This window comes from Trachinotus anak, unplaced genomic scaffold (assembly GCF_046630095.1).
Source record: "Trachinotus anak isolate AG129_WGS33_773 ecotype Australia unplaced genomic scaffold, CSIRO_AGI_Tana_v1 ptg000002l, whole genome shotgun sequence".
Lineage (NCBI taxonomy): Eukaryota > Metazoa > Chordata > Actinopteri > Carangiformes > Carangidae > Trachinotus > Trachinotus anak.
The window spans coordinates 12121927-12149379 of NW_027273853.1; the positions used below are offsets into that span (position 1 = coordinate 12121927).

General features: G+C 39.7%; 3 protein-coding genes and 4 non-coding genes across 8 annotated transcripts in view; 6 read left to right on the plus strand and 1 right to left on the minus strand.

Annotated features, from left to right (window-relative positions):
* Positions 1-151: 151 nt before the first annotated feature.
* rpl4 (ribosomal protein L4) lies at positions 152-4148 on the plus strand. Its single transcript, XM_071498079.1, has 10 exons — positions 152-291; positions 1043-1214; positions 1363-1469; positions 1729-1867; positions 2122-2246; positions 2683-2812; positions 3182-3338; positions 3545-3628; positions 3812-3932; positions 4027-4148. Exons 1-10 carry the CDS (start codon positions 289-291, stop codon positions 4096-4098), a joined length of 1110 nt encoding a protein of 369 aa, XP_071354180.1. The 5' UTR covers positions 152-288; the 3' UTR covers positions 4099-4148.
* On the plus strand, positions 1565-1663 carry LOC139608577 (small nucleolar RNA SNORD16). The gene has a single exon (XR_011685053.1). It is a non-coding gene; the product is annotated as a small nucleolar RNA SNORD16 (small nucleolar RNA).
* On the plus strand, positions 1937-2036 carry LOC139608580 (small nucleolar RNA SNORD16). Its single transcript, XR_011685056.1, has one exon. It is a non-coding gene; the product is annotated as a small nucleolar RNA SNORD16 (small nucleolar RNA).
* On the plus strand, positions 3395-3466 carry LOC139608569 (small nucleolar RNA SNORD18). Its single transcript, XR_011685051.1, has one exon. It is a non-coding gene; the product is annotated as a small nucleolar RNA SNORD18 (small nucleolar RNA).
* Positions 3674-3740, plus strand: LOC139608573 (small nucleolar RNA SNORD18). The gene has a single exon (XR_011685052.1). It is a non-coding gene; the product is annotated as a small nucleolar RNA SNORD18 (small nucleolar RNA).
* A 16-nt stretch (positions 4149-4164) lies between the features above and the next one.
* map2k1 (mitogen-activated protein kinase kinase 1) lies at positions 4165-14647 on the minus strand. Its single transcript, XM_071498091.1, has 11 exons — positions 14352-14647; positions 8146-8356; positions 7488-7634; positions 7229-7306; positions 7027-7078; positions 6110-6234; positions 5328-5535; positions 5087-5151; positions 4893-4951; positions 4722-4767; positions 4165-4635 (listed from the first exon to the last, which is right to left on the minus strand). Exons 1-11 carry the CDS (start codon positions 14432-14434, stop codon positions 4522-4524), a joined length of 1188 nt encoding a protein of 395 aa, XP_071354192.1. The 5' UTR covers positions 14435-14647; the 3' UTR covers positions 4165-4521.
* An 8935-nt stretch (positions 14648-23582) lies between these two features.
* megf11 (multiple EGF-like-domains 11) overlaps positions 23583-27453 on the plus strand; it is a 70437-nt gene continuing 66566 nt past the window's right edge. For both annotated transcript variants that reach the window (XM_071498116.1, XM_071498125.1), the window contains exon 1: positions 23583-23865. The gene's annotated coding sequence lies outside the window, so the exon portion shown is untranslated. The remainder of the gene's footprint in view (positions 23866-27453) is intronic.

The following is a 27453-nucleotide window of genomic DNA, read 5'->3' on the forward strand; positions in this document are numbered from 1 at the left end:
GTAAAGAAATAGTCCCACCAAGAGAAACCAACTTTAAAAATGTTTTGTTTAGTCTCGGGGATTTGATTAAAACTGCTAACGTAATTGTTTTCAAATTGATTCAAGTTTTATCAAGTGTCTTTTTCTAAGGTAAACAAAAGAATTGTCGAAATGATGCTCTTGACGGAAGTGGTATGCTCCGAGGCGGATGCATAAAGCATTCAAGGTGATTCACCAACTTCCTTTTTACTGTGGCCGCCATAGCGTCAGGAGCGTGGTTCCCGGCGAGCCGAAAAATCTTTTACGAAAATGGTGAGAAACTATACTCATATCGCTGATAATATGCTTTACAACACATAGGGATAATGTCATAGTGGTAACTTAACAAATAAGGCTCTATTTTCTGTCTACGGAAAGATAAAGTTCAGGTTTACCGGAGCAGTTAGTTGGAAAGCTCCCGGCTAGCGAAGCTAACACGAGGAGCCATTTTGGGAGAGCGGCGTCAGTTCAGCAGTTACACGTGTGGATGTCGCTTCGTTGGCAGATCAGCAACAATTAGTTACATTATGTCTCGTATTATCATTGCGGCTGTTGCCCCTTTCTGCAAAACTTAATTCTGACATTAGAGTGTCTCCATGCCGTGGATATGGTTATCGTCGTTTACAATGAGTGATCGAGTAGACGTTATGATTGGCTTGCTAAGTCATGTTAGCAGCATCGAGCTAATCTAAGGCCAACAGCGGTAGAGGCTCTGGAGACCTTGTCTAAACACTAGGTTTTAATGGGGCTACGTAATAACTTAGATCGCGTCTGTTAAATGCGAGCTGGTTGTGATTTGACATGGGGACTGCATCGAGTTTCATCAGGCTGATTTAGTAGTTTACCTGGCCGCACATGCTAGTAGACGGGATGGGCTGCTCAAAGACAGGTTATCTTAGGTAAAGCGTGTTCTTAGTGAGCCATCGCGTCTTGTAGGATATAGGGTTGGATGTCACAGGACATGCGTCTCACAAATCCAACATTATGCGGCTTTCTGAGTGTTTTTCTTCTTTTCCCTTTATAGGCCTGTGCCCGACCCCTGATCTCGGTTTACTCCGAGAAAGGAGAATCCTCAGGCAAAAATGTTGTTATGCCTGCTGTGTTCAAGGCTCCAATCCGCCCTGATGTGGTGAATTTTGTGCACACCAACATGCGCAAGAACAGCCGTCAGCCTTACGCAGTTAGTGAACTGGCAGGTGAGTGTATATGTCAGTCTTGAGCTGGCATATTGATAAGGCTCCCATCTACTTTTGATGGTTTTTGAATGTGACATTTTATCTTAGTGGTTTATTTTGATAGGATAATTGAGTTTGTGATTCTGATGTGTAATCATGTGTATTTCAGGCCACCAGACCAGTGCTGAGTCCTGGGGTACAGGAAGAGCTGTGGCCCGTATTCCTCGTGTGAGAGGTGGTGGTACTCACCGCTCTGGCCAGGGTGCGTTTGGAAATGTATCCTTTTGACCAGAATTGAAGCTTGACAACCCCACCCCCCCTTTTTCTTTAACTATATAATTCTTCTAGTGCTATAAACTAAACGTTGGATTTGCTGTGATGGTGTAATTTGCGTCCGACTCTGTGACCAGTGACAGTATGCCTGCTGTCATATGCTGGCACAGAAGGCTGACGAACATCAAGTCTGAGCAGATATTCGGTACTTCAGTATATAAGGTATCTCAGGAGTTGGCAAACCTCCTTGACTCTGCTCTAGATGTGTCGCGGAGGTCGCATGTTTGCCCCCACTAAAACTTGGCGTCGCTGGCACCGCAGGATCAACACAACCCAGAAGCGCTATGCCATCTGTTCTGCACTCGCTGCCTCTGCCATTCCTGCACTTGTGATGTCCAAAGGTAAGATCTAATAAACCATTAGAGGAGCCATCAAATATTCGTACAGTAAATTTCAAATTATGCTTTACTTGCCATGATGGTGTAATTTGCGTCTGACCTGGTGAACAGTGGCAGTTGCCTGCTGTCTCTAAGCTGTCACAGGGTATTGATGTGTGTTAAATTCTGAGCAAGCTCTGATAACACTTTAGTCTCTGAAAATCACAACAAGTTCATGTGTGGGGGTGTCTTTAGTTGATTATGATTGTATCTGTTAGGACACCGTATTGAGGAAATCCCTGAGGTCCCACTGGTGGTTGATGACAAAGTTGAGGGCTACAAGAAGACCAAGGAGGCAGTGCTCCTGCTGAAGAAGCTCAAGGCCTGGAATGACATCAAGAAGGTAATTTAATTCAGACCATAGACTAAGAAATTGTAGGATCCAGCTACAGTTTGCTCGTATGGTTGGGCAGTGTCAGATTTTGTTTAGCACCAGAGATGCCACGGCCTACAAATCATGTTCTCCAGACATAAGGGAACATGCTTGTTTGGTGCAAGCCAGAACAGAAATCTCATCTTAAAAAATTTTTTTTTTTTTTTTTAGTGAAATTGAGACTCATATTGTAATTGCAATATCTGCCAATCCCCCAGGCCCTCCCCCCATATATTCTTCAGCTCTACTTGAGCATGCTTCACTTGTACATACTTCACTTAAGTGCCTACACACGTGTGTGTGTGTGTGTGTTGGGGTTACCTGAAAACAGCTCAGCTTTAGTATAGCTATTATGTACTAGTTGTCTTTTTGTGTTAGGAGACTAACACTGTAATTCTGTTCTCAGGTCTACGCCTCTCAGCGTATGCGTGCTGGTAAAGGTAAGATGAGGAACCGCCGCAGAATCCAACGCAGAGGGCCATGCATCATCTACAACCAAGATGCTGGCGTCACCAAAGCCTTCAGAAATATTCCAGGTGGGTTGTTGTGCTTAAAATACAGAATTACTGTTGTGTAAATGGATTTCAGATCATTACTTTAACATTCTTTACATCTTAATACCAAATGATGTGTAGTTCATATGCAGCAGGCATTAGACTTAAATAAAGATGAGAATAGGACATGGTAGCGACACTGCTATCCTTCATACATTGTGTAGCTCTGTGCTTATTTAGGTGTCAAAATTCTGTTAAATTATGTCACAGGTCCATCTTGACGTTCAGTAAATTGTTTGGCATCTTTGGCTATCATAGTTTTTAAATAAAGGTGAAATTACTCTTTACAAGAAGCAACAGGATGAACTCTTAACCTGAGTGTTAAGTTATTGCTTGTGCTATATTTTGCAGGCATCACTCTGCAGAATGTGAACAAACTGAACCTCCTGAGGCTCGCCCCTGGTGGTCATGTCGGTCGCTTCTGCATCTGGACTGAGAGCGCTTTCCGTAAGCTGGATGAGCTGTATGGCACCTGGCGTAAACCTGCCTCCCTGAAGGTCGACTACAAGTGAGTATTTAAAGAGCGTGCACACTGTAGCACAAATTAAACTGGTGTTGATCATATTACGGTGATGAGCTTCCACTTCATGGTCCGTGTTTTTGAAACTATGTGATATTTAACGAAGTTCTGAGTTTGAGCGTCACGAGACTGGTGTTTCCTGTTTCTATATTGTTAACAAACATTAACCCGAGACTTAATATCTCCTAATTCAGCCTGCCAATGCACAAGATGACCAACACAGACCTGAGCAGGATTCTCAAGAGTGAGGAGATCCAGAAAGCACTTCGTGCACCCAAGTAAGCGCCGTTCCGTTAAAGTTTATTAAATTTGTTTTGGCTGGTCAGCTATGATGATGTTCCACTTCAGGTCCGTGTTTCTGAACCCTGATTATATGGAAGTCCTGAGCAATGCAGTGTTTATTATAAACATTGCAGTTAAGCAGTTCACATTGTTAAGACTGGGTTATTTTGTCATTACAGCAAGAAGATCAACCGCAGAGTACTGAAGAAGAATCCTCTGAAGAACTTGAGACTAATGCTCAAACTGAACCCCTATGCCAAGACAGCAAGACGTCATGCCATCCTCAAGCATGACCCAGCGGTAAGAACTACAACAATTCAAGCTAGAAGGAAATATTGTACACTTGTGAGTTGTGATTTTTTTTTTTTTTAATTTTGTTTTGGTCTTCCCATAGATCAAGGCTAAGATGCTGAAACCCAAGAAGAAGCCCGGAAAGAAGGGAGCACCAGCCAAACCCAAGGCATAAATTTATACATAAAGACTGGAGTTCAGTGATAATAAAAACAATTGTTTCAAGTTCACGAGTCAGACATGTCATTCAAAATTTTAATCCACAAGACCATTACACACAAGCTAACAAAGATTTAATCTGTTGGTGCTGAAAGGACATGAGGGTAAAAAGAGGAATGTCAAGCACACAGACTGAGCAGCATTTGTCATGATTAAATAATTAGATCATTAGAAAAAGATGGCTTTTCAGGCAGGCCTGCAATATAGCCCAAAGAATTTTTTTGATAGAGTTAATTTCACTTGGCATGTAGGTTTGTACATTAAATATATAACGATTGCACAGCGTTTTGCGTACTCAATATAAACATACATTTTACTCATAATACAAATCCAGTCAACAGGGGACCTTGCAATATGGAGTTTGTTGACGGGATGGATCTCAAATTGTGTTACCGTGGGTGGGCGTCACAGGCTGATTGAGTCCGATGGTGCTGCACAACCAGCCAGCAAAGTCGACCTGCTCTGCTTCAGACTGTTTGATAAAGGGATGCACCTGGAGAGATGGAGAACAGTGTGAACTGGCTTAAGTGTGGAAAACCAATTGCCAATGAATGAGAATATGAACGTATGCACACTCACCATCAACTGTTTCAGGTCTGCCCTCTCTGCAGGATTTTTAATCAAACTGCAATGGAGAGCCATAACTTTTAATGTGTCATTCATTTTTACACCACTAGGTGGCACACAGTCTGCTAAGATGTCAACATTCCACTGGTGTCATGCTACTAATCAAATATTTCTTCAACATACCATTTATTCACAAAGTCTTGAAATTCAGAGCTAAATATCCCAGGTAGCTTTGGTGGAGGCTGAAATTGTATCAACAGTCAGTTGTAAATAGGTCATATATGGCGTGGTCAAATTGCAGCCAAAGGTATAAGCACAGTATACACCAGTATGCAGACATTAATGTGAGAATGTGGAAATAAAGTGAGTGCACTCACCTCATTAACTATATAATCAAGCAGCTCAAATATAGCCATTGGTGGTCTGCTGTCAGGTCCATATGCTATTGAGGGGAACAAAATTATTCAGTGCGTCATATGATCACTCAAGGTCACAAATAGTTGTCCCTTCATAACAATGCAGTACTTGATTTACTGTGGCAAATTTTAAAAAAAAATCATTTCAGTTGAGGCTGCTGAAATTAAAAGTCAGGATGAACCAGCGTCATCTCAGACTTACAGCTGCCTGGTCGCCCAGGAGGCCGTGGCTTTGGGGAGGACTCGCTGGAGGCTGCTTCCCCTTCCACAGGGAAGCCAAAAATCTGTTCCAGTTCTTTAGTGTCAGGCGGTGGGATAGGGAAGCGCCCAATGGCCATTTCAACCAGGGACAGACCCATACTCCAGATGTCCGACTGAACAGAGTAATGGGTGCCCTGTAAACGTTCTGGCTGTAAAACAAACAGGCAATTTTATCATTACACCTACAATTAATATTTTGTAATAAAATCTGTAAAGGGTCACAGTATCAGAAATAAAATGGCTAAAAAAAGTGCAAAGTTGGAATTCGCTGTGTACCCTGACACGCAGATGGAACATGATAAATGTTGAAATATGTTACATGTGATTGATCATTGACAGTGCTGTTCCTCACACCTGTATCATCAATCCTCAAGTCACTTCCTGTGTTCTCTGTTAAAGTCCAAGTCTGAGTGACCAATCTAACTCTATTCTCAGTCCTAGATGAATGGGGCTGTACATGACATCATCATATCAGTGGTATAAATTATATAAACTGCATAACCTGTGTCTAGATATTGGCCCTCTTTTACTATAGGGAACACTGAAAAGATATGTGGTCTACTTGACATGACGAAAATGTATAAAGCAAGTCCCAGCTGATGTGTTAATCCTCAAAATTGATTTGAGTCTGAACCTTGGACATTTCGGTTGTGGCGAAGGCCCTAAAGGCTAACGTGTGAGTGAGAGCAGCAGGGAAAAAGGAGTGTGTCCATTTGAACTCACAGACATGTAGGAGCGCGTGCCCACAAAGGAGTTGGCCATGGAGTCAATGAGCTGTCCGCTCACACCAAAGTCACACAGCTTGATCTCACCGCGGGAATTCACAAGGATGTTGGAAGGCTTGACATCTGAAAGAGGGGCATGCAGTATTTAGGAGAACACAGTGGGCATGTGTTCAGCAGTGGAACAGCAGGCAGCAGACGGTCTGTTCTCTACAACACAGTGCAACAAAAATCTGGTCTTTGTGTTTGAACAAGGAATTACTATAAAGTGAAGCTCAGTACTCTGCCTCAAGTTATTTAGAGCAAACAGTGTTCACAATTTTTCACATTTGTCTTCCACCAATAGTGAAAAGTGTCCACGTGAGCATTGGAGCAGACCAGTGCAATCCGTCCTGTTCTGTGCAAAAAATGTATCTGAAGCTAGTATGAGGCTTCGTTGATCTTACTTGGTCAAATGAAAAGGATAGCTTCCAAAGTTACAGCCTTTTAGTACCAAATTCCTTCTTTTTGTTATTATCCTTCCAGTGCAGCTCAACAGAGAAACGCATCAGGGATTTTTGTACTAAAAAGGCTGTAACTTCCACTTCCATATCCACTTGACTTGACTAACTTATCCTGCCAAAGCCTCATTTTAGCCTCAGATAAACCTCTAAAATATATTTTGTCCCCCATCACTGACAATAAAAACACATTAGAGAGGGATCTTTTAATGGCCAGCATAAAAAAGGAGGAATGATTACACCAAGCAAAACCTGTTTCAATATATATACTATTGTTTTAAGACAGAAATTGAAAAATTGTGGACCTCTCCTTTAAGTACAGCATACTAAAGGATAGATATTTGTGTGTTTAAAGGCTTTGTACAAGGCACCAAAACGTCTTTTATTTGTGACATATTTTCGTTAATTAGTGGCTGACCTCTGTGCATGATCTTGTGTTTCTCCCTCAGGTAGGAGAGCCCTTTAATGACCTGGAAAGACAAATATTGCATATCAGCATTGTAAAGATAGAGATTACAAAAAAAGTACACCTGTATCAGTTAACAATCCAGTCATATATCCAAAAACAACACAATAATAGCTGTAATGTGACAGCCAGATAGTGTGTCGGAACTACCCACAGCGATGCTGACTTTGCCAAGGATCTGCTCTGGGATCTTGCCTGCTTTCTTCAGCGACTGGTCCAGGGAGCCACCATCCTGCAGCCAGCAGGGAAGGAAAACAGGGATGAGCATCCAGTGATTCAAAATATAATTTGTTACCTTTAACACATTGAATCCATTTTTAGTTTCTCTGAATGCCTGTGACGTTTGACAAGGAAAGAAACTAATTCTGGGCACCCTCAGTACAATCTGTAAAGCAGCACTCAAGCAGCTGTACCATGTGCTCCATGCAGATGCTGATTTCTCCATCACTGTAGAAAGCTCCATAGAAGCCAACAATGTAGGGCGAATTACACTCATGTAGCACCTGCAGCTCCCTAATGATCTGGTTCCTGATGGCTGGTTTGATCTCCAGGTGGATCAGCTGGAACACAGGAGACACAAGGTTTTATTTATCCTCTCATATGACACACACACACACACACACACACACACAATCCTTTTGGATATATGAGGGAACACACAAACAGACAAAAATTGCATGTTAGAAGTTAGAATGTATTAACATAGACGCATGTGTTTGGTTAATTTTTGAAGCTGAAACTTAAGTTTATATTTCATACTGCAGCTCTTATATTTCTTGACAGACCTGTCCCAGTAACCTGTATTCCATGTTGTGCACAAAATGCTTGCAAAGAAAAAGACAAATCTCTCTCTACACTCTCTCAGTGATGATGTCTGTAAAAATCTATGTCTGTCTAACACACTGGGGAGGAAAACTCAGAAAAAAAAAAAAATCTATTCAGAGTTATGTGATACAAATCTCCACTAGATACAGTTTAGGTTGAATGGCTTTCTGAAAGCAAAAATTGTTTTTTTTTGTTTGTTTGTTTTTTCACCGTGTCTTCACGAAACCCATCAGGGCCAAGACTTACCTTCCTTGCCATAATCAGACCTGAGGGTCTGTGGGAGACCTTGAAGACGACGCCTCCGTTGCCTGCACCCAGCTCACAGATCTTCTCAAAGTCATCGTCCTTCAGCTCTCCCACCTTCTGCTTCTGTGTCAGAAAGGCCTCGAGGCGTTTCCGCTGCTGCTCATCCAACTCAAGCTCCTCTAGTTTCTTCTGCAGTGCCTCCAAGTTTGTTCTTGCGAAGAGAAAAGAAAGAGGAGAAAGATGTATAATTTGTGTATTATTAATGTATTCTTGCCAAAATAAAAGGTTCTGGAGTACATTCAGACAGAGCGTTTGTTCTTTACTGGAAGCACTGGCTTCAGTAAACATGACATGAGGTATTCCATGGTGCATCCAGATATACTGCACCTGTTTTATTATTGAATCTTCAGAGAAAAGACAGAGCCTGGTGTGTGACAGCTACTGCTGCACGTGCCACTGGGAACAATGGCAACTAACCAAAGAGCCAGCAGGAAGACAGAGAGCGTCGCAGGGCGTGTTTCAGCGTTCCTTCGCTGATCACAATGTGGGGAAGCTCGGACTTCCTCTGCGCACTGACGCTGCTCCCCTGGCACTGTTGTCATGGCAATGCATTTCCTTGACTAGTCAATTGTAGAGCGCTCACCTGCTGCTCTTTGAACTCTCCCTCTCCTCCCACTCCTGTGTATCAAAACACTGTACGCACTGCAACACAAAGTCAGTCTAAGCTTTTATCATTGGCTTGTAAAGACAATGTAAAGACCATCAAATCGTTATGTCACTTCAACTGATTGGATGGTCAAACAGGTGGTTTTTGTTGCCAAAAAAGAGTGTAGATTTCTGCTTATAAGACTAAGCAAAAAGAGGCAAACAATTTGCATCATATTAAAAAAATTCATGCTGCAAATGATCAATGAATCTAACATGAGCATGGATGATTTGAGCTGATGGACATTTCATGTCTGCATGTGTTCTTGTTCTGACAGAACAATAAGCTACTGCAAGGTCATCCATCCTCAGCTGCTAAGACGTAATCATCTTCTCAGGTTGGAGTGCTAGTTCTCCATATTTGCATTATATTATAATGCAATTATCTGGTGATAATAAAATGGTTTTCATCAAGCTTGGTGGTAATTATGTTTTTTTTTTTTAATCTTTGTACTTAATCACGACTCAGTGAAGAGCAGCTAGAGCTGGATGGTACACTCCTCTCTCTGCTGCTCCACCTCACAGCAAAGAGAGGGTTAAGTGGTTTTATTTTTGACAACAGGCCTGCATATCCATGGAGACGAGGTTCTGAGTTTGGGTTGGCTGTGGGTGGCGTGGGCGTTTTGTCGACAAGAGCTGGAGGTGGAGGAGGCTGGAGATACTGAGGAGAGGAACAGCCTGAAAGACACTCCACACAATATGTGGGAGTGACTACAGTTGCTACACACTGCAGCCCAGTTGCTACACACTGCAGCCCAGAAAAAGTGGGCATGACGCTGGCCTTTTGTGCCTCCATCCACACAATGTCCAAGGACAACCAGTAGAACTTGAATGCAAGAGAAAGAGAAATATTTCTGCAGCTTGCTTTAAAGCTCCAGAGAGGAGATGGAATCATTGTTATGCAAGTTACATCTATTAGAATCAGGAGCCAAATCACATTTTGGTTTGTGATCATTTCTTAGACAATATTTTTTTTAAATCATTGTTGCCCAATTGTAGATTATCATAGTATTGTAAGTGATTAAATTGAAATGAATTAAACTAGATCAACTTGAGCGGCTGCAGTTCTTAGGCCTATATAGGGTTTTTACTGCTGTTTTCCCACCAGACCTACAATTCTGGATTACACTGGACTGTAAAATGAGGGATTCAGTATCATTAGCACTGCAGAATCAGTGTTTCATCTGTTGATGAGCATCAGTTATTAGGGATTAGGGATATCATTCTTGCTTTAGAGCATTTTCACTTCTATTGATTTTTTCTGGTACCTCCCCTACTCTTCCATAGTGAAATCTGAGATACAACATACACCAGTGTTTGAAGAAAAGCGAAGAAGTGAAGTGAAGAAAGGTTGATGCTTTAGCAACCCAATATACATTGCTGAGTATAAACACGTCAATTCATTTGTGTTAGAACAGGATATGGTAAGTGGTATGGTAACCAATGAAAAACCAGCACCATAAACTGTGGTTGCTGCATGGCTTAATCATTAATTTCATTTGCACATATTAACATGTACACTACCTTTATTCCTGGAGTTGTAGTTGCAGTTGTATTCACCTGTGAGAGTGAACATCATGTTTAGTCTATAAACCTCCAAAAGCCTAGGATATACAGAGGAAATAATAACAATACTACCTAATACTAAATAATAAACTCTGAAGATTAGATGACTTTATTCCCTAAGGATTAGAGGCAGATACTTTATGTCTGGATGTTATGTGATAGTGGGATCTTATCCAAGATATTCAGCCAGTAACAAATTGCTTGAACAGGTCTATTCAGAACAGGTTGTTTTCGTTTGTTCTTAGATCTCCTCTGATAATATTACATGCTTGGCTGGCATTATGCGGGCCACTCAGTACAGTTCTCCCATGGCTGCCAGCCATTTCACACTGAGGAAGCATTTGGCAGCTGGACTGGAAATTCCTTCTAACCAGAGTGGAATGGAGAGGTTTCAGTCATCGATTGCATTAAGCTCATCTACATCCAATAAGAAACACCCATGCTGCTGGTATGAGCATCCTACCTCCTGCATGCTGGTCCAAACATGGGCTGTTTCTCCGCTCTCGGTTCAAAACAACTGGTAGATTTTCTTTAGTATCAGCTGTAATATTGATATTGCTTTATGTGAAATACCATTTCAAATTATTGCTATCTAACGTCCTTCTACATATCACTACGATATTTTGCAAAGAAATTCTGTATAATAGCACCAACCATATACAGTCATTCACAAAATATAGTATCATTGATACCGGACATGACACTAGCGAGTCAAAAATAGTGGATATCTCTGTCCAGTCCAGCTGTGAAACAAACTGTATAAAAGTCTGTCCATTGAAATTGGACACATTTTTATTCAGCCAGGAAGGGAAGCAGTGGCCTAAACAGAAATGGCATTGTCACCTTAAAGTTGTCAGATCAATGCCCGAGCCTGCACAAATTTTAATCAGAAAAGTAGTTAATGTTTCTTTCGGATTGCCAAGGTGCCCACGAGTAAGACACACAAACCCCACCTGCTCTGGTGGGACTGCAGAGCAGAGCAAAATGACCAGTGCAGCAAAATTTAATGGCACACCGACATAGGTGTTTTCAGTTACTGGCTAATTAAACCTCAGTTATACTCAGCCACTCTAATGACTGCTAATTAATTACTATTACTATTAATTTTATTATTTACATCTGTGCTTTTTCTACTGTGACATAATACATCAATACATAACATCCACTAGTGCCTTGATACATCACCTCTGAGTGTGGTCAGTTTCAACCCACAGAGACAAGTACAGTTTATGTTTTTCCTCCTTCCAAAATCTGCTACATCACATGTGAAGCAAAGTAGCTGGGTTCATTAAATTCATTCCTGCCTTCACTAGTCTGCAAATGACTAGTGTAGGGGACTAGTGACAGACATTAAAATGTATTTCATTTGTTTCACTTTAATTAAGTTGGGATGGTTGGGAAGTCTGTATACTGGCGGTGATATGATGAAGAGGGCCCTTTCGCACACATTACACTGTAGTTGCTAAAAAAGGTGGGAATTTAAATGGACTCCAAAGCCCACTGGTCTAGACTTTTAAGTTCTTGCCTATCCAGCAGTCACAAAGGTTATAATGTTCAGTTTTTGTGTTGATTCAACTGTATAAATTTGAAGGATGTAGTCTGTGGGGCTGAACGGTACTGGATTACACAAAAATGTTTCTGATGCTGACTGTGAACCTGGAAAATATAAAATGTCTTTGGTACCTTGGCATCTAAGATACAACATGTTCAATTTTAATATAACTTGGAATGCTGAAACTCCTGTGTAAATGCTGTGTAACTCTAACAAATTTTACCCCCTTTTCTTTTTCATGAGCATGTGGAAGAGTTTAGTTTTATGCTATGTTAAGAAACAACATGTCTATGGCCTGTGGGGGGCAACTGCGTACCTGCAGATCTACCATCACTGGACTGAAACAGGGTTTACTTTTCCTCAGAGTCTCAGACTGCTGAGAGTGCGGACACACATAACAACAGGTTTTGATGGCAAAGAGGAATGAGTTACATCAGGATCTTCTGTTAGCAAAATGTCAGTCTGAATGTCACGGTGCACAACGCAGCTGTATTATTGGAAACACACACACACACACACACACACACACACACACACACACACACACACACACACACTTTAGTCGCAAGAGGGATTCCTCCACAGCAGAGACTGCCAAGTCTCTGAATCAGAGTTCCTGATTGTTGCTTCATCCTGACATGCTGCTTCTCGGCCCGTTACAGCCTGCCCAGCAGCAGCAGCAGCAGCAGCAGCAGCAGCAGGAATGTGCTCTGCGCTCGCCAAACATTATGTCATCATCAACTTCTACCAAACAAAGCCAACACACAATTCCCCTGTTCAACCCTATTCGCATCTTCATCCTCTAACATAAATATATGAAGTATTTTTAACATCAGATAATATCTCTATGATTCTGATTCTGAAGCATATTCATTACAATGGAAGGCTGCTCTTCATTTCTGATTTAAAATGAATTTATTTTACGTTGAGATGTTTTCTACTCAGCGTCAGCTTATGTCAGCTATCACCCGCCACTAAATTTGTAGATTGAAACAATTACTGGCATGTAACTTTTCAAGAAAAAATGTTAAACATTTCATGGCTGCAGCCCAAAATGCTGAGCTGTGGAGAGGGACACCTAAATGTTTAATGTAAAATTATCTTCAAATTTAATATTGGATTTGATTTTAGTCCATTGCTTTTTACAAAATTCCCTGCAAAGACACAAAAGGCCTTCAGATGCGTGATCTAACAGTGAAACAATGGAGTATTCCGCCTCTACAACACATTAGAAAAGCAGCCATCACAGGGGTGACATGTTATGTAATTCTCATCTCATCTGATCCAGCTTGTTGCTGGACTGACTGGGCTTTTCTCTGTGAACCGAGAACTAGAGCATAGTGTCACAACAGTTTAATGTCACCATTACTGTGTTTGTCAAACGGTGGTGGGAGCTAAACTTCGTAAACATACAGAATTATTCTACACGCTGCCTCCCTGCAAAGGTCGATCTGTGACTAATCACACGGTGAGCTGTGAGAGTGATGGAGCGGCCTGCTCGTCAATGACACAATGAAGAGATAACCTGAGCGTTCGACAGCTGCACATTACAGACAATGGTGTTTAGATCATTTATATTGGGAAAAACTGGGAATACGAAATGCATTTACGAGAGGGTCTTCGGGCTTTGACATAAGGAAGATGCAAAAATAAATTGAAATGGTGTGGATTTCTCCTACCAGATTAGTATAACTAAGTGATTGAAACGAATAGTTGAGTGACAGTAAATTGATAATCAATCAACTGTTGGCAGTCATTCATCAAGCAAAAATTCCAAAGATTTACTGGTATCAGCTTATAAAATATGAGGATTTTATGGTCTTCTTAGTTTCATGTCATTACAAATATAAAACACCTTTGGATTTTTGGCTGCTAGTTAGTATTGAAACAATTTATTGATGTATTGATTAGCTGACAGATTTTCTGTGTTTTATATCACGTGAATATTTTTGTGATTTGGACAGATGGTCTGACAGAAAATGCTGTTTGAGGATGTCAGCTTGGGCTCTGGGGTATTTTTCACTATGTTCAGACAGTTTATGGTCTTTGATGAATTGACTCACTGAAAAAAAACATCGACTGACAAATCATTCATGAAAACAATCATTGCCTCTCTGGTAAGCCTACTGCTATTTGAAGATTTCACCTTGGGATTGTGGAAACTTAGATAATCAACTGTTCAAGTATTTTAAAACAAGACAATATGTTAATTCATAACAATGAAAATGATCAGTGGTTGCAGCTTAGTAAGATCACAAAGTGACACACACACACACACCTGGTGCACAGTCTGATGCTAGAAACCTAAGACGGAAGTTCACACATACCGCACAGCCACATTCACCTGTCTGAATATCCGCGCTAAATGAACACTGCCACTCACTCTGTTGCTCCCGTGCCGTTGATAGTGTTTCCATCCGGAATCGGGTTGAGTTGGATCGGCTCTGGCTTCCGTCTTTTCTGCATGTTACACACAGAAAACACACAAACTACAGCGCTATGAGGATGGAAACCCGAGGAGGAAAGCAGCTCTGGTATCAAACACAGACGCAGCCGGGCCAGGGCTGACAGAAAAGGACAGCGAGCAGTGTTGTCATGAGCTGCGGGGAGAGAAGGACTGATGTGCTTCTTGTTAATGGGTGGATGTGAATGATCCGGGAGATGAAACGTCACAAAAAATATTTACACTCATCTTCCGGACAGCATGGCAGCGCCCACCCCCTCTGCTGGCGATGGGTGGTGTTACAACACTGAACCCAAAACGAGATTTTCACTCAGATCGACGGTGGGAACAGGATCTGTCAGAGATTCACTGAAGAAACTACATTTTTGTCTGAATAGGCCTCCAACAAGGGAAGAGATAAGACCAGAGCACAGGCAGACTGGCCATGGGGACTACTGGTTAAAAACCTGGCCAGCTGGTGGACTGTCAGAAAATCCCCAAAGTTTTTAAACTTTTTGCCAGCTCCATTGGCGTCTTTACCAGCTCCGTCAGTGTCATTCATGCAGCAGGTCTCAGCAGATACATTCCCAGCAGGATTTCTTTCCCAGTCCGACCATGGAGCTAATACTTGTTTGACTTCACAGAGAATAGAGTATTTTAATCATATCCTTTTGCTTTAGAAAAAGCGCCCAATACAACAGTGTGAAAATACTCTATAACACATAAAAGTCATGCATTCAAAATGGTGCTAAAGAAAAAGTATATAAATATTTTCAGCAAAATGTACTCATTCTGCAGAAAATGGCCCCTGTAACCGATATATATTTTTGTTTATGACATTATGTGAGCGTTAATACTGATGCAGCATTTTACTGTTGTAGCTGCTCAAAATGGAGGTGCTTTATCTACTTTATATACAGTTTGCTCACTTGGTAGATTAGTTTAGACGTTCTAACCTAGGGTCAGGCCTCTCCAAAGGATCACAAAATAAGTCTGGGGGGTTGTGGGATGAATAATGAGGGTTGGAAGGAAGAACAAATAAAGTTCTGCCACATGTTTTATTCATTCTTTTTTGGACTTTTCACCGATGTTTGTTTTTTGGGGAAATATTGGACACATTTAACTCTTTGAGTAAGCTCTTTGATGGAACTGCTGGCATCTCACAGACACCTGAAATGTATAATGTCAGTGATAGTGTTTCAGGAAATTCACCTTCTTGCGAGATGATAGCACATGACATTTAAATCAAGAGCCAAAAAGAATCTACTCAAAAAATTGAAAGCACAGGTCATGAAAGTGAGTGATTCATTTTACGTAAATAAGCTAGTGATTCATTATCATAAAGTGGACATTAAACAGAAACCAATTAAGTTTTACTAATGCAATGTCTGGTAACCAGACAGTATACTCTCATTTGAAGATAACCCTTTCAAATCATTTTACCATTTTGGGTTATCAACAGCCTCTCAGACATCCAGTGAAATTTTCTGTACATGCTCTTCCCCTGTTTTATTTATTTCAGAATAACCAGGGATTTTGTGTCTGATTTCATCCACAGCAATAATACTTCCGTATCCACAGCAATATCCCACCCTCTCACTTCCCTTTATACATTTGCTATCTTTTATTATCATTGTTGACACTCTCTGTGGCTGAGGATTAAGATAAGCTGTTGATTATTCTTTTTCCATTGTGTAAGAATTCTGATTATTATTATTATTTTTTACAGGTGCTCAGATTTATGCTCAACAGTCCTGTCTTTTCTTTTCATTTCCCACAAATGCTCTGCTCATCATTTATACACTTGTGTCGAGGTGCCATTTTGTTAACTTTAACAGCTTCTAGCAATTAAAATGAAATGAAAAAAAAAAGATTTATTTATTAGTTAAGATTATTTATCAAAATTTCAGATCAATTCTTTTGTATAGAACGTTTAATGGAGAATCTTTTGGGGTACATACTGTATAAATCAGACAGTTTGAAACACTAGCATTAAGGCCTTCATCTGTTAGAGAGGAGCCCATCAGCTTCCCTAACAAAGGACGTGTTAGCTGTCAGCCTCAGTGTACCATGCAGATTAGATATCAACCAGAAGTTGGAACTGGATGCCATTTTTACAATCCGCTCTGAAGTCTGTACACATTGTCTTGACAGACACGAGGCCACTGAGCCGTGCCTGGTTTACCAAAAGCACCTTGCTGCCAAAATCATCTTTTTCTTCATAAACCAGGACTGACAGAGAGGAAAGATTGGTCGTGTCCTACCTCGAGCCCATGGACAGGAACCGTGTGAATTCTAAGTTGCTTTTGACAAATTGGTTTGTGGGCACTCAAGCATATCAGACCTGATTACAATCCTGGTCCCCCACGCAGACCGTAAAACATCTTTGCAAGTGGTTTTTCGCCCTGCGGGTCTTGATCACCACAACTTGTTGCAAGATGGTTATTGATCATGAGCGATCAGTAAATGTATTAACACGAGTAAGAAAAAACAAAATTCAACTTCACAAAATATTTCAATCTTTTCATTTGTTTTGTGAACAAAATCTCTAAAAAAAATTATCTAAATAACTTAAAACAATTTGAAAGAACCGCTCTCAACATATAAACCGTGACAAGGGACTCCAAGTACTGTAGCTCTAGCTTTGCACTAAGGACTCAAAAGCAGAAAAAAGAAAGAAATAAAGAAATAAAAGATGAAAGAATGTTGTTTTTCACTACATTTGACCTGTGAGGATGCAAAGGTGTTGCAGTAATGTAAGAGCAATTGTTATATTTGATCAAATGATAATATTCCTATACACTTACTTCTGTTGGTTATGGTTTTTAGACTTCCAACTCTGAGATCTCCCCTCCAACCCAAAACAATGGAGGTTAATGGAATTTAGTTTGGGGTTAAAGTCTCCCTTCACTCAAAAATGTGTTTGATGTTCACTGTGCAGAGTAATGCATATGTAGAGTTTGACACTCTAAAGCTATTTTCACATCTTCTGAGGAAAGTTTCTAGTTTGTGTCCAGCAGTTCAGAATTTGACATGGAAAATATTTTAATATTCATCACTGGATTTTTCAAAGGGCCAAGACATAATTTAATGTATTTTTTAATGAAGTAACTGGACTTGTTTTACTTGTGGAAAAAAACCAAAATATTTCCCATTTAAAGCAGAGTATTTCTTAACATGTCAGTAGGATATCTTTAGAAAAATTCAATTTAAAAGATATAGACCTTGCTGTTAACAGTTTTTTTCTGTAAGGACCATTTCTTTGTTAGAGTGTAGCTACAATGAAAACATTTGACAGTGAGGTCTGTGGATTATTCAGAATAAAAGATATCACTTATTTTCAACACAGTGAACACAGCAAACACAATCCCATTTACCTACATTGTATTGCAAAGGCAGCAGAATCCCTTATAAACACCTCTTTTCCTGCCCCTCTCTGAATTTTATATTTTTTATATGTAATAGATTAAACGCAAGTTCAATTTGGAATATACAACATGTAAGAACATTATAAGCTAAAATAACGATGTACTATAAAGTAGACTTTCACACACTTTCTCTACATGACAATGTAGGGTGACCAGGCGTCCAGCTTTAGGCCTGTATGTCCGCTGTATGTTTGTGTAGTCTATTCAGCTACACAAACATCATCTTTAAACCACTCACTATTGTACTATAAATGAGAGTATACCAGAGTCCTATGTACACCATAGTAATTTATTGATATGCCGCATAATGTCCTCCTTGTTGGTGTTATGGAAATGGTCACCCTATGACAATGTCACAGTCGGCCTCTCGATCCCTCAGCCCCTGTCTCCAGCTGCGGCTCACTTCTCGCAAACCATCTGCTTCACTTCATCTTCTCAGACCTGTCTTCCACTAGCTGTCCACCAGATGTCCTCAGACTTTCTCTCCTCCTCTCTCCTCATCGCCTGGCTGCCCCACACACCTGTTCCCAGTTCTCATCAGCCCTGCATTTACCTGAGCTCTCCTCACCTGCGCCTCATTCCCTCTTCAGCCTGCCACTGCTTATACCAGTTCACTCCTGTTGCCCTTTGCCAGAATGTTATGCTCCGCTCCTGTGTTGCTATTAATCAAATAACCACAAACCAACTGCCACACAGTGAACCTGTCGCTTTGGGAGGGCCCTTTAGCCTGGTCTGTAAACCTAACCCGTAAATATGTCAAAACCTGGGCAAATAAAACCAATAATGTTGCCGTGGACACTGTGAGAGAAAAATATGAAATTAAAAATTGTCAAATTATTTGTTTTGCTGTTTTGTTTTTTTTGTAATTTCAGGGGAACTCTTTCCTTAATTCTCAAGAGAAGAAAAGCTAAATGCACAGGCAAACAAATCAGAAATCACTGCTGAGCTGACAAATTTGGTTCCTATTTAAAAGGAAGATGTGAGAAAAGAAGCAGTCATCACAAAGACTCGCAACCTGCAGCCCTGACACTCTGAAATGAAGCTCTATTTACTGCACTTTCCAGACATCACTGTCCCATGAGTAGACAGCAGACGAGACATAAAAGGAACAAGCTCAGATGCACTGATTGAGGACGAGCTGCAGCGCTGGAAAACCAGAATGCGCCATGTCTTATTTGATGCTGTGGATTTGTTGCCTCATCCACCACCACTTTGTTTGGGGAGTTGGGGATTTGTGGTCAGGGATTACAGTAGGCCACAAAGGCAGCTTCTGAAGGAACTGATAACAGCAGTCAGTTGCTCCGGCTGAGAAGAAAGACCAGTAGTTGGAGTCCCAAATATACAAATGACTAAGACAGAAATTTAACCACAGCTACAGTATGACGGGACAAGTGAGCACTAAATACAACTGTTTAACATGTATAACCAAATTATTTGCACTCATTTGAAGTGTTTGAAATTCCCTCACAGTCAAGTTGCTCCCCTGTACCACATAGACTTAATTTTTATTTGTCAGCCCATTTAGTGTTCTACAAAATGAAATTCATAGAATTGTTTTCTTGAAGATTAAAACGGACTTCTCCACTTTTCTATATTTCTTTGCTATCTAAATGTTTAAAATTTGCCCTAAGTAGTTTTAATTTAATTATTTCAAAATGATTGAATTTTAAATCAAATTTACTAATTTAGTTGAAATTTGAATTAAATTGAGTTAAATTATTGAAATAAAATAAGTAAAAATTAAGATCAAATATACAAATTTAATTAAATCAACAAATTGAATGAAATACATTAAAATTTAATTTAGATTTATTAAATAATAATAATAGTAATTACATTTAAAATATATTACTTAAATTTGCTCAATTTAATTAATTTGATGAAATGACTTAAATTGTATTTGTAATTGTAAATAAAATTAAGTTAAATTAGTTCCTTTAGATTAAATTAAGTTAAATATACATATTAAATTTACTAAAATTTTTGTTTAATCAATTTGATTGTATTACTACTTTTCAAAATCTTATATATTAAGTAAAGTGTAAGTTATCGTAATTAGCACATGAATTTTTGATCTTAGGCCAAAAACATGTTTTGTGAGGTCACAGTGACCTTTGACCTTTTACAACCAAAATCTGATCTGTTTATCCCTGAATCCAAATGTTTGTGTCAAATTTAAAGAAATTCCATTCCTTAAAAGAGGAAGGAGAAACAGCAAAAACAAAAAAGACAAGGTAGGTGTATGCCTCCGCCAACCAGTCAAGGTGCATGTGTGCAATATGGTAACAATCTCTTGTGTCCCTGAGTTACAGCATTGAATAAATGGTAAGTGTTTTTACAGAACATTATGATGTCACAGTGAAATTGACCTTTGACCATTTGGATGTAAAATGTCATTACATCATAATTTCATCCACCTACACTAAACTATGTCATAATTAGCATATGAATTCAAGTTTAGGCTACTGGCCCAAAAAAGAAAACGTGTATTGTGAGGTCAGTGACCCATATCTCTGACCACCATTCATTCTAATCCATTCATCCTTGAGTCCAGGTGGATGTTTATGCCAGATATAATGAAATTCCCTTCAGGCATTCCAAATATATTCATAAAAAAGGGACAGACATTAGGTCAGAGCGACTCTAACCTTCGTCCACCAAAATCTAATTAGTTCATTCTTGAGGTTAAGTTGAGGTTTGTGCCAAATTTGAAAAAAATTCTGGCAGGATGGACAACCCAAAAACATAATGCCTCTGGCCATTGATGTTGCTGGCACAGATGTATAAAAAGCAGGCCACTGAAATGACCCACTATTATTGACTGGCTTCAAAAAAACATGTAATAAGTACCAAGGAGATATTGGTTTCAGTTTTATTTACTTTAAACTTGCAGGAATCTAAAACTTGTTGCAGATAGATAATTCATCACAGTCAATATTTACCTTTTTTTATATATGTATATTTTTGTCATGTAAAACTGAAGTTACAGAATACTGTTTTCAAAACTATGTATGGTGGCATTCCTGTTGCAGCCATGTTCTCAGCACTCTTTGGATGCACCAACAGCTAAAAAAACATTTGCATTTACGTTTGCATCTACATTATCATACAGTGGCTACATTTGCATTTATATTATGATTACCTATCTGCAGCATGTTTAACTAACTTCAAGCTGATTTTAATAAAGTTCTGAAAGTGTAACCAGTGGCTGCCTGACCATGGGGAAATCAATCAAAATGTGGTTGATTGGATACCAACAATCAATATCATATTATTATATTCCACTTATATTAAAAAAAAAAACTTACCTGTGCAACAAATAATGCAGACCAGCACTCCATGACGTCCTATCTGCCTACAATTGTGATTTTGACCTATGCTAGTTTTTGTCTTCGCTCTTTCATGCCTGCCTTAACCCTTTACCTGTTTAGCCTTCTGGTTTCCTGTGCTATGCCTGCTGACAAAGTCAACTCTGTTTTTACTGCTCCTGCTTTTTGAGTCCAGAAGGCAGAAGCAATAATTTTCAGTTTCTCATCCTCTATCACTATTTCTAGAAAGTACTGCTGAAACTTTTGGTTGCATTCCTAATATAACAACTGTTATTATTATTGTTTCAAGTACCTATCCATTGTCATTTGCACATCCCACTTTTGTTGCAATGTCCTTTTGTGGCCATCATACATTCTGTACATTTCTGTCTATCTTACTTTCCTTACTTTTTTCCTTGTTTTTCACCCTTCCTCCTATTCCTCTTTTCACTATTCATGCATTTCTTCATAGTCATATTCAGTGTCCACCCTGTCCCTATTGCTCCTTATCTGTCAGTTTACTCCTCCCTTCCTACTTTTCTCCTGCTATCTCCCCCAGTTTTCTGTACTTTTCCTGTTAACTTGTCTTTTTTTTGTTGCTGCCTTTCCTTCAATCTTTATACCCTTCCTCCTTCTCTCCATTTTGTCTTCTGCCTCTCTTTTCCATCTTTCCCTAACCATTTTGTCATTTTATCTCCTTTCTGCTCTGTACAGAAAATGGTCTGGCAATAGGGTTAGGGTTTTTACAACCCTGTTTATAAATAAAGGTGTCACTAATCTGATGGTTAAAAGAATCTTTAGCTTCTCTGGGATGCTTTAGTCAATATTTGACCAGTCTAGCCATGACGGTTTCAGAGGAGAGTTTATCACACTAAATAACTACATACTAACTATTATAGCTTCATTTGAACTGAACAAAGATTCCTTAATCTGACATTGTTGATGCTTTCACTCTTTTCATCACTGCAGCTCAGAATAACATGGGGAGACTGTAATGATTTTTTATTAGAAAATTGATCCAAACACTGTTAAATATTTCCCTTGATTAAAAAAATAAGCATTTCAGTCAGACTGACCTCATCTGACACGAACTACCTCTCTTCTTTTTGCTTTGGCAGCAGAAACAGTCTGAAATTACTTTCACTTTTTTTAAAACCTGTATCACACTTTCATAATAGTTTGTATCGGAGCATCAGACAAAAGAGCAAAAATACTCAGTGAGAAATAATTAATGATAATTCCTCACTGGACCACACCCATCTTTGAGCTCAGCCTTCATTTTGATCTTAACGACACACCTCTAACGTTCTGTGACTGTCTTGCACGGTTGTGATGCTATCGCCGTGACAACATTTGCCCACAGACAGACACACACTGCCAACAATCTCAAAGCCACCTCTGTGGTAGTTCCTGCTACAATAGGTGCGACCAGACCACAATTTGCTGTGTGTGTGTGTGTGTGTGTGTGTGTGTGCCATACACACACACACACTCACACACACACACACACACACACACACTCACACACACACACACAGACTCACAAGGTGAAAACAATAACAGCCACACACTGTCGCAGCTGGTAAAAAATATTAAGTATCATCAGATTTATCATTGAAGATTAATTTTCAGGTTACACAATCATTCAATAAAGAGGGAACATTTACCTTAAGAGGTCCATCCACTACACTAAACTCCCCCTGACCTCCCACTGAGAAACATGCCTTGGTTAAATGTCACTGTAACTGTGCTAATCAAGGGGAATCTTGTCTGTCCTTAAACATCAGGATTGCAAGGTGTTCTCTCACTCCATGACATATAGCGACGCCTGAGCATCCACAGATTAGAAACCTTGCTCAGGTTCACAACTGAAGAGACTCTCTGCAATGAATCATAAGTCAACTTCCTATCTAAACTGGAGCAACAAGCTGTCAGAGGAAGATGAAGATATGTCAGTACAAAACTGAGTACTGAAGGAAAACCTGACTCTACCTGATCTAACTGGATCATTTTTCCTGGTTCAAAGGAGAACTGAAGTGTGCACTCTTGCAGAAAAATATAGGATCTAATTATAATAATTACACTGTTCCGGGCAATTTACCCACCTTCACCTCATGTGGTTTTGAATGTTGCAGTCAGGTATGGAAAACATAGATAATCTTTTATGCTATGGGAAAAGGTGAATTCGTGTCTGTGATGTTTTTCAAATCCCATCCTACAAGTTCTATACTTGTTAGAGGTGACTCTTGAAGTTGTTGTATCAATGTTGTAGAGTTATGTTTACGGAGATGACAGTGTGTGTGTGTGTGTGTGTGTGTGTGTGTGTGTGTGTGTGTGTGAATGTGTGTATTAAAGGGTGTATGGTTAGGGGTGGGAGGGTGGACTGCTTGGGGAAGGGGTGGTGCAGCATCAGCATCAGCGCCCATGACGTCACCAGAGTTTAAAGTGGGCCGCGCTTCACCCAGTGGAGGAGAGGAGAGAGAAGAGGGAGGAAGCATCGGCGGTGCCTCTCACAACACCTGACTCCTGCTGTGTATTTAAAAAAGAAAAGAAAAGAAAAGAACATGCCGATTTGAACTCCCAACAAACTACCTGCTCTAGGCTGCCTGCATTTTGACTTTCAACACTGGTTAAAGATGGAAGACCGTGTTGCATCGTGGACCCGCTGAATTATGTTTCGTTGAGGGCGATAACTTTAAATCTCAAGTCTCCCGACGGGTGAGTTCAAATGGTTTTCCCTACAAATCGGAAGAAATAAATAAAAACAACCGGGCTTGATTTAATCGGCAGAGGATGCTAATGATGCTGCAGCAGGCATATCATTACTATCGACAGTGTCTGTGGTGATAAAGAGCTTTGCAGATGTTTGCTAAAAGAGGCAAATTGGTCTTGTTGTCTTTGTGTTGGTGTTGTTGGAGCGGCCCGCAGTAACTTGGGGCGCAGTCCTCTGGCATTTGGAAAGCGCTGCTGTTGGCTGGTTGATGTGACAAATTGTGCTTTCTATTTAATTAGGCTATTGGCGAGTCTATCCCATGGAAATGTTGCGTGCTGTGCCAAAGAAAAGGGCTGTATCATCCCGGAGAGTTTTATACTCTGCTGCAGCTATGTTGTGTATTGTTTGGGGTATTTTTGGTTTGTTTTTTACATGTGGCGTTGCCTGTATGTTCTGCCAGGGAAACTATTAGTTTTGAAGATGCATTGATTTAAAAGCCAGTTGTAATGCCGCGAATGCTAATGATTTAGAAGCGTGTTTTAGGATGCATAAGCAGTTGGTTTGAGCTGTTTCCGTATAAGTTTGGATTATTTCCTATTCCTGGAAATGGTTTTCCTGTTTATGATAAGTTTGATGACTGTAGCTGATCACCATCTTTAATTTCTGGGCTCCTATTAAACATTACATTTGACATTAACATCGGTTTAAGTGTAGCCTGTCTCACTCCAATGTCACAATGTCTTTCTCAGTCTAAGATAAATTTCTTGAACCAGGATTTAAGATAATGTTTTGTCCTGCAAAGTCAAAGATGATGAGTGAATCCAGCAGCAGTGATGGACATTTAGATTCAGGCTAGAAGAAAGATCACATGCAGTATGTTATGTCACTTTGGAGCCACTAGATGACAACAGAGTGCAAGCTAAAGCAGCTGATTAAACTTGCATTAGTCTATTAGTCAATGAGCAGATCTGCACCATGGTTTAATAATGAAATCATTACTGCTGTTGATTTCCTTTGTGGAAAAATAAACAGACCATGAAGCCCTTTTGTGAAATCAATAATTTTTATCAAATCACTGGCAGATACATTAGATGCACTCACACACACACATACACACACTGTCACACAACCTGCCATTTGGAACAACTGGAGCCTTACAGTAGCTACTGTTGTTTTGCCCTGCTGGAGCTACACTGTAGCCCCTGCTCTACATGGGTTCCCTGCATTATAGCAATTTGTCATAAAGTCAGTTATTATAAATGCACTTTTTAGGTTTAGAGTCTGAGACTTACACTTTGAATATGCAAAGTACATCAAGGCACCATGTTCTCAAAAATTAAGGTTCGCTTTGTGTTTCATTTGGTGACTTCATTTCTTTAAGTCTTTTTTTTTTTTTTAAGTACGTAATGGCTACACATAATCATAATCTAGTATTCATCTTTTCCCTCCAGATAACTACACAAACACATTTATTTGCATTCACAAATAAATAATTCACATGCAACTTACAGTTGTTTGCTTTGTAGTTAGACGATCAGTTTCACAATCAAAACTGTTTAAATGAAGCACCAAACAAAGCCAGCTGCGATTTCGGCCCATTATGACCCTTCAGAACAACACAAAATGTGGACTAACATATTTCATAGTGCCTTGTTTTTCAGCATTTTTGACAATGCATTATTTATCTGTTAAAATCAAAATCACCAAGTTAGGACATTCATGGTTTTTGTTAAGTAATTTCATTCTATTATTATGTACATTTACACAACTTTTATTTGTGTAATGTGGAAAAGCTGGGATTGGCTCCAGCCCCCCGCAACCCTACAAGGATAAGCAGTATGGATAATTAATGAATGTGAAAAATTCTGGATAAAAACAACTGAAATATATTTTTTATATTACTTTGTACAGGCATTGTTTTGTTTAGTGGACCTACATACAGTAGTTTCAGTTTGTCGGGATATACTGCATTATTCACTTGGAAGTTCTATAACATGCTCAGTGAGCTTTAAAGTTATTTTTCCCCTCCAGTAAAGTGACTTTTCATTAAAACATGTGATCTGTAGGTTGTAGTTGTTGTATACAATCTGGTGGTCCTCCAGGGCTTGGGTTGGTTCAAGCTGTGATTTCATACAACTTTTTGAGAGGTCATGCTGCCAGAAAACGAATTGACACTCAGTTCAGCTCCAGTGGCTTCGGCTCTCAGTAAAGCCAAGGACGACATTTACCTCTGAGACGCTGTGAAATCTGATGTTGTCTAATGAGAAGCAAGCAGACACATCTTTGTCTCACTCTCTGAGCTGGCCCAAAGTGACGGATCCTTCAAGGGCACATAAGTGGCTTCTATTTTTTTTTTTTTTTTTTTTGCATGCACTTTACAGTCTAGTAAACCCTTTCAACTGGAAATCCCGATGTTTGGTCCAATCAATACGTTTAATTAGTGCTGATTAATGAAAGTGTGTGGCTGTGGAAGGCTGACAGCTTCCTCACTTCACAAGGACACATTCTATTGGCAACCGGGGAGAAATTGCTTTCCATGGTAGGAATTTGATTGTACATAGCCATTCGCAATGTAAATTAGACGTAATGAAAGAGTATTTGAGATAAGAGTGTAAGTACAATTTACATCTCTGTTTGATTCAGAGAACACACTAATTCATTCTTAAATTATTCAATAAATGCAATTAACTCCTGATAAGTTGCTGGTTTGGACCCACACACTCAATAGTCTCTTAATCACATGTGAATTAAAATATTTGGAAACACACATCAGTATATACACTGAAAAGTAGTTTTCCACACAGGTCAGATATACCGTTGGCAGTGTGAGTAGTGTCCAGCAGCAGCTATATGCATAGAGTGGTTTGGGTCCAGTTCAATAGGATAAATCATGATAGTCAGCTCAGTGTTATAAACTTGACACTGATTTTGAGAGCCATACGTGTGAACACCTCAGTGGAGTGTAATATTCAAAGGCAGAGTTTCTTCTTGGGTTTGTTGCTTTTGAACACTGTTTCTGTCGGAGACCCTCAAAAGTAACAGCTCCAATGACCTTTATTCTGCAAATTAAGCTGTTTTTGCTTTGCGCTGACTGATAGATCTTATTATTTCAGCAAAAGTGCATTGAGCATTGAGCAAATACCCTGGAGCCATAGAAACTACATTAACAAAAGTTAATGAAATATACAGAGGCAGGACCTGGACTTTGCTTTACTTTTGAAAGCTGTGACATTTACATTTTGCACGTCTGTGTGGGGGGAATAAAAACAATAGAACCCAGCATGCACCCACATCTCATCTCTTAGTCGTCTATGTAAACATATTTATGCTGCAGTCTATTGTGTATTATTTGACTTTAAACTGCGGACACACGTCTGCTTAAATTCTGTTAGTCATGCATTTTCTTTTCTTGTGAGTCTGGATTGTTGAGAAAAGTCATGGCCGTGCATTTTTTGCATCACAACAAAGTTAAACAAGTGCAAAGTGGTACTAAATTTTTAAGGAGAAAAGATTTTGCTCCTACAAGAGCATAGCTAGCTGGCATTGAAATATAAGAAGACATCTGCAATTTAGATTCAGCTTCAGTTCTATGT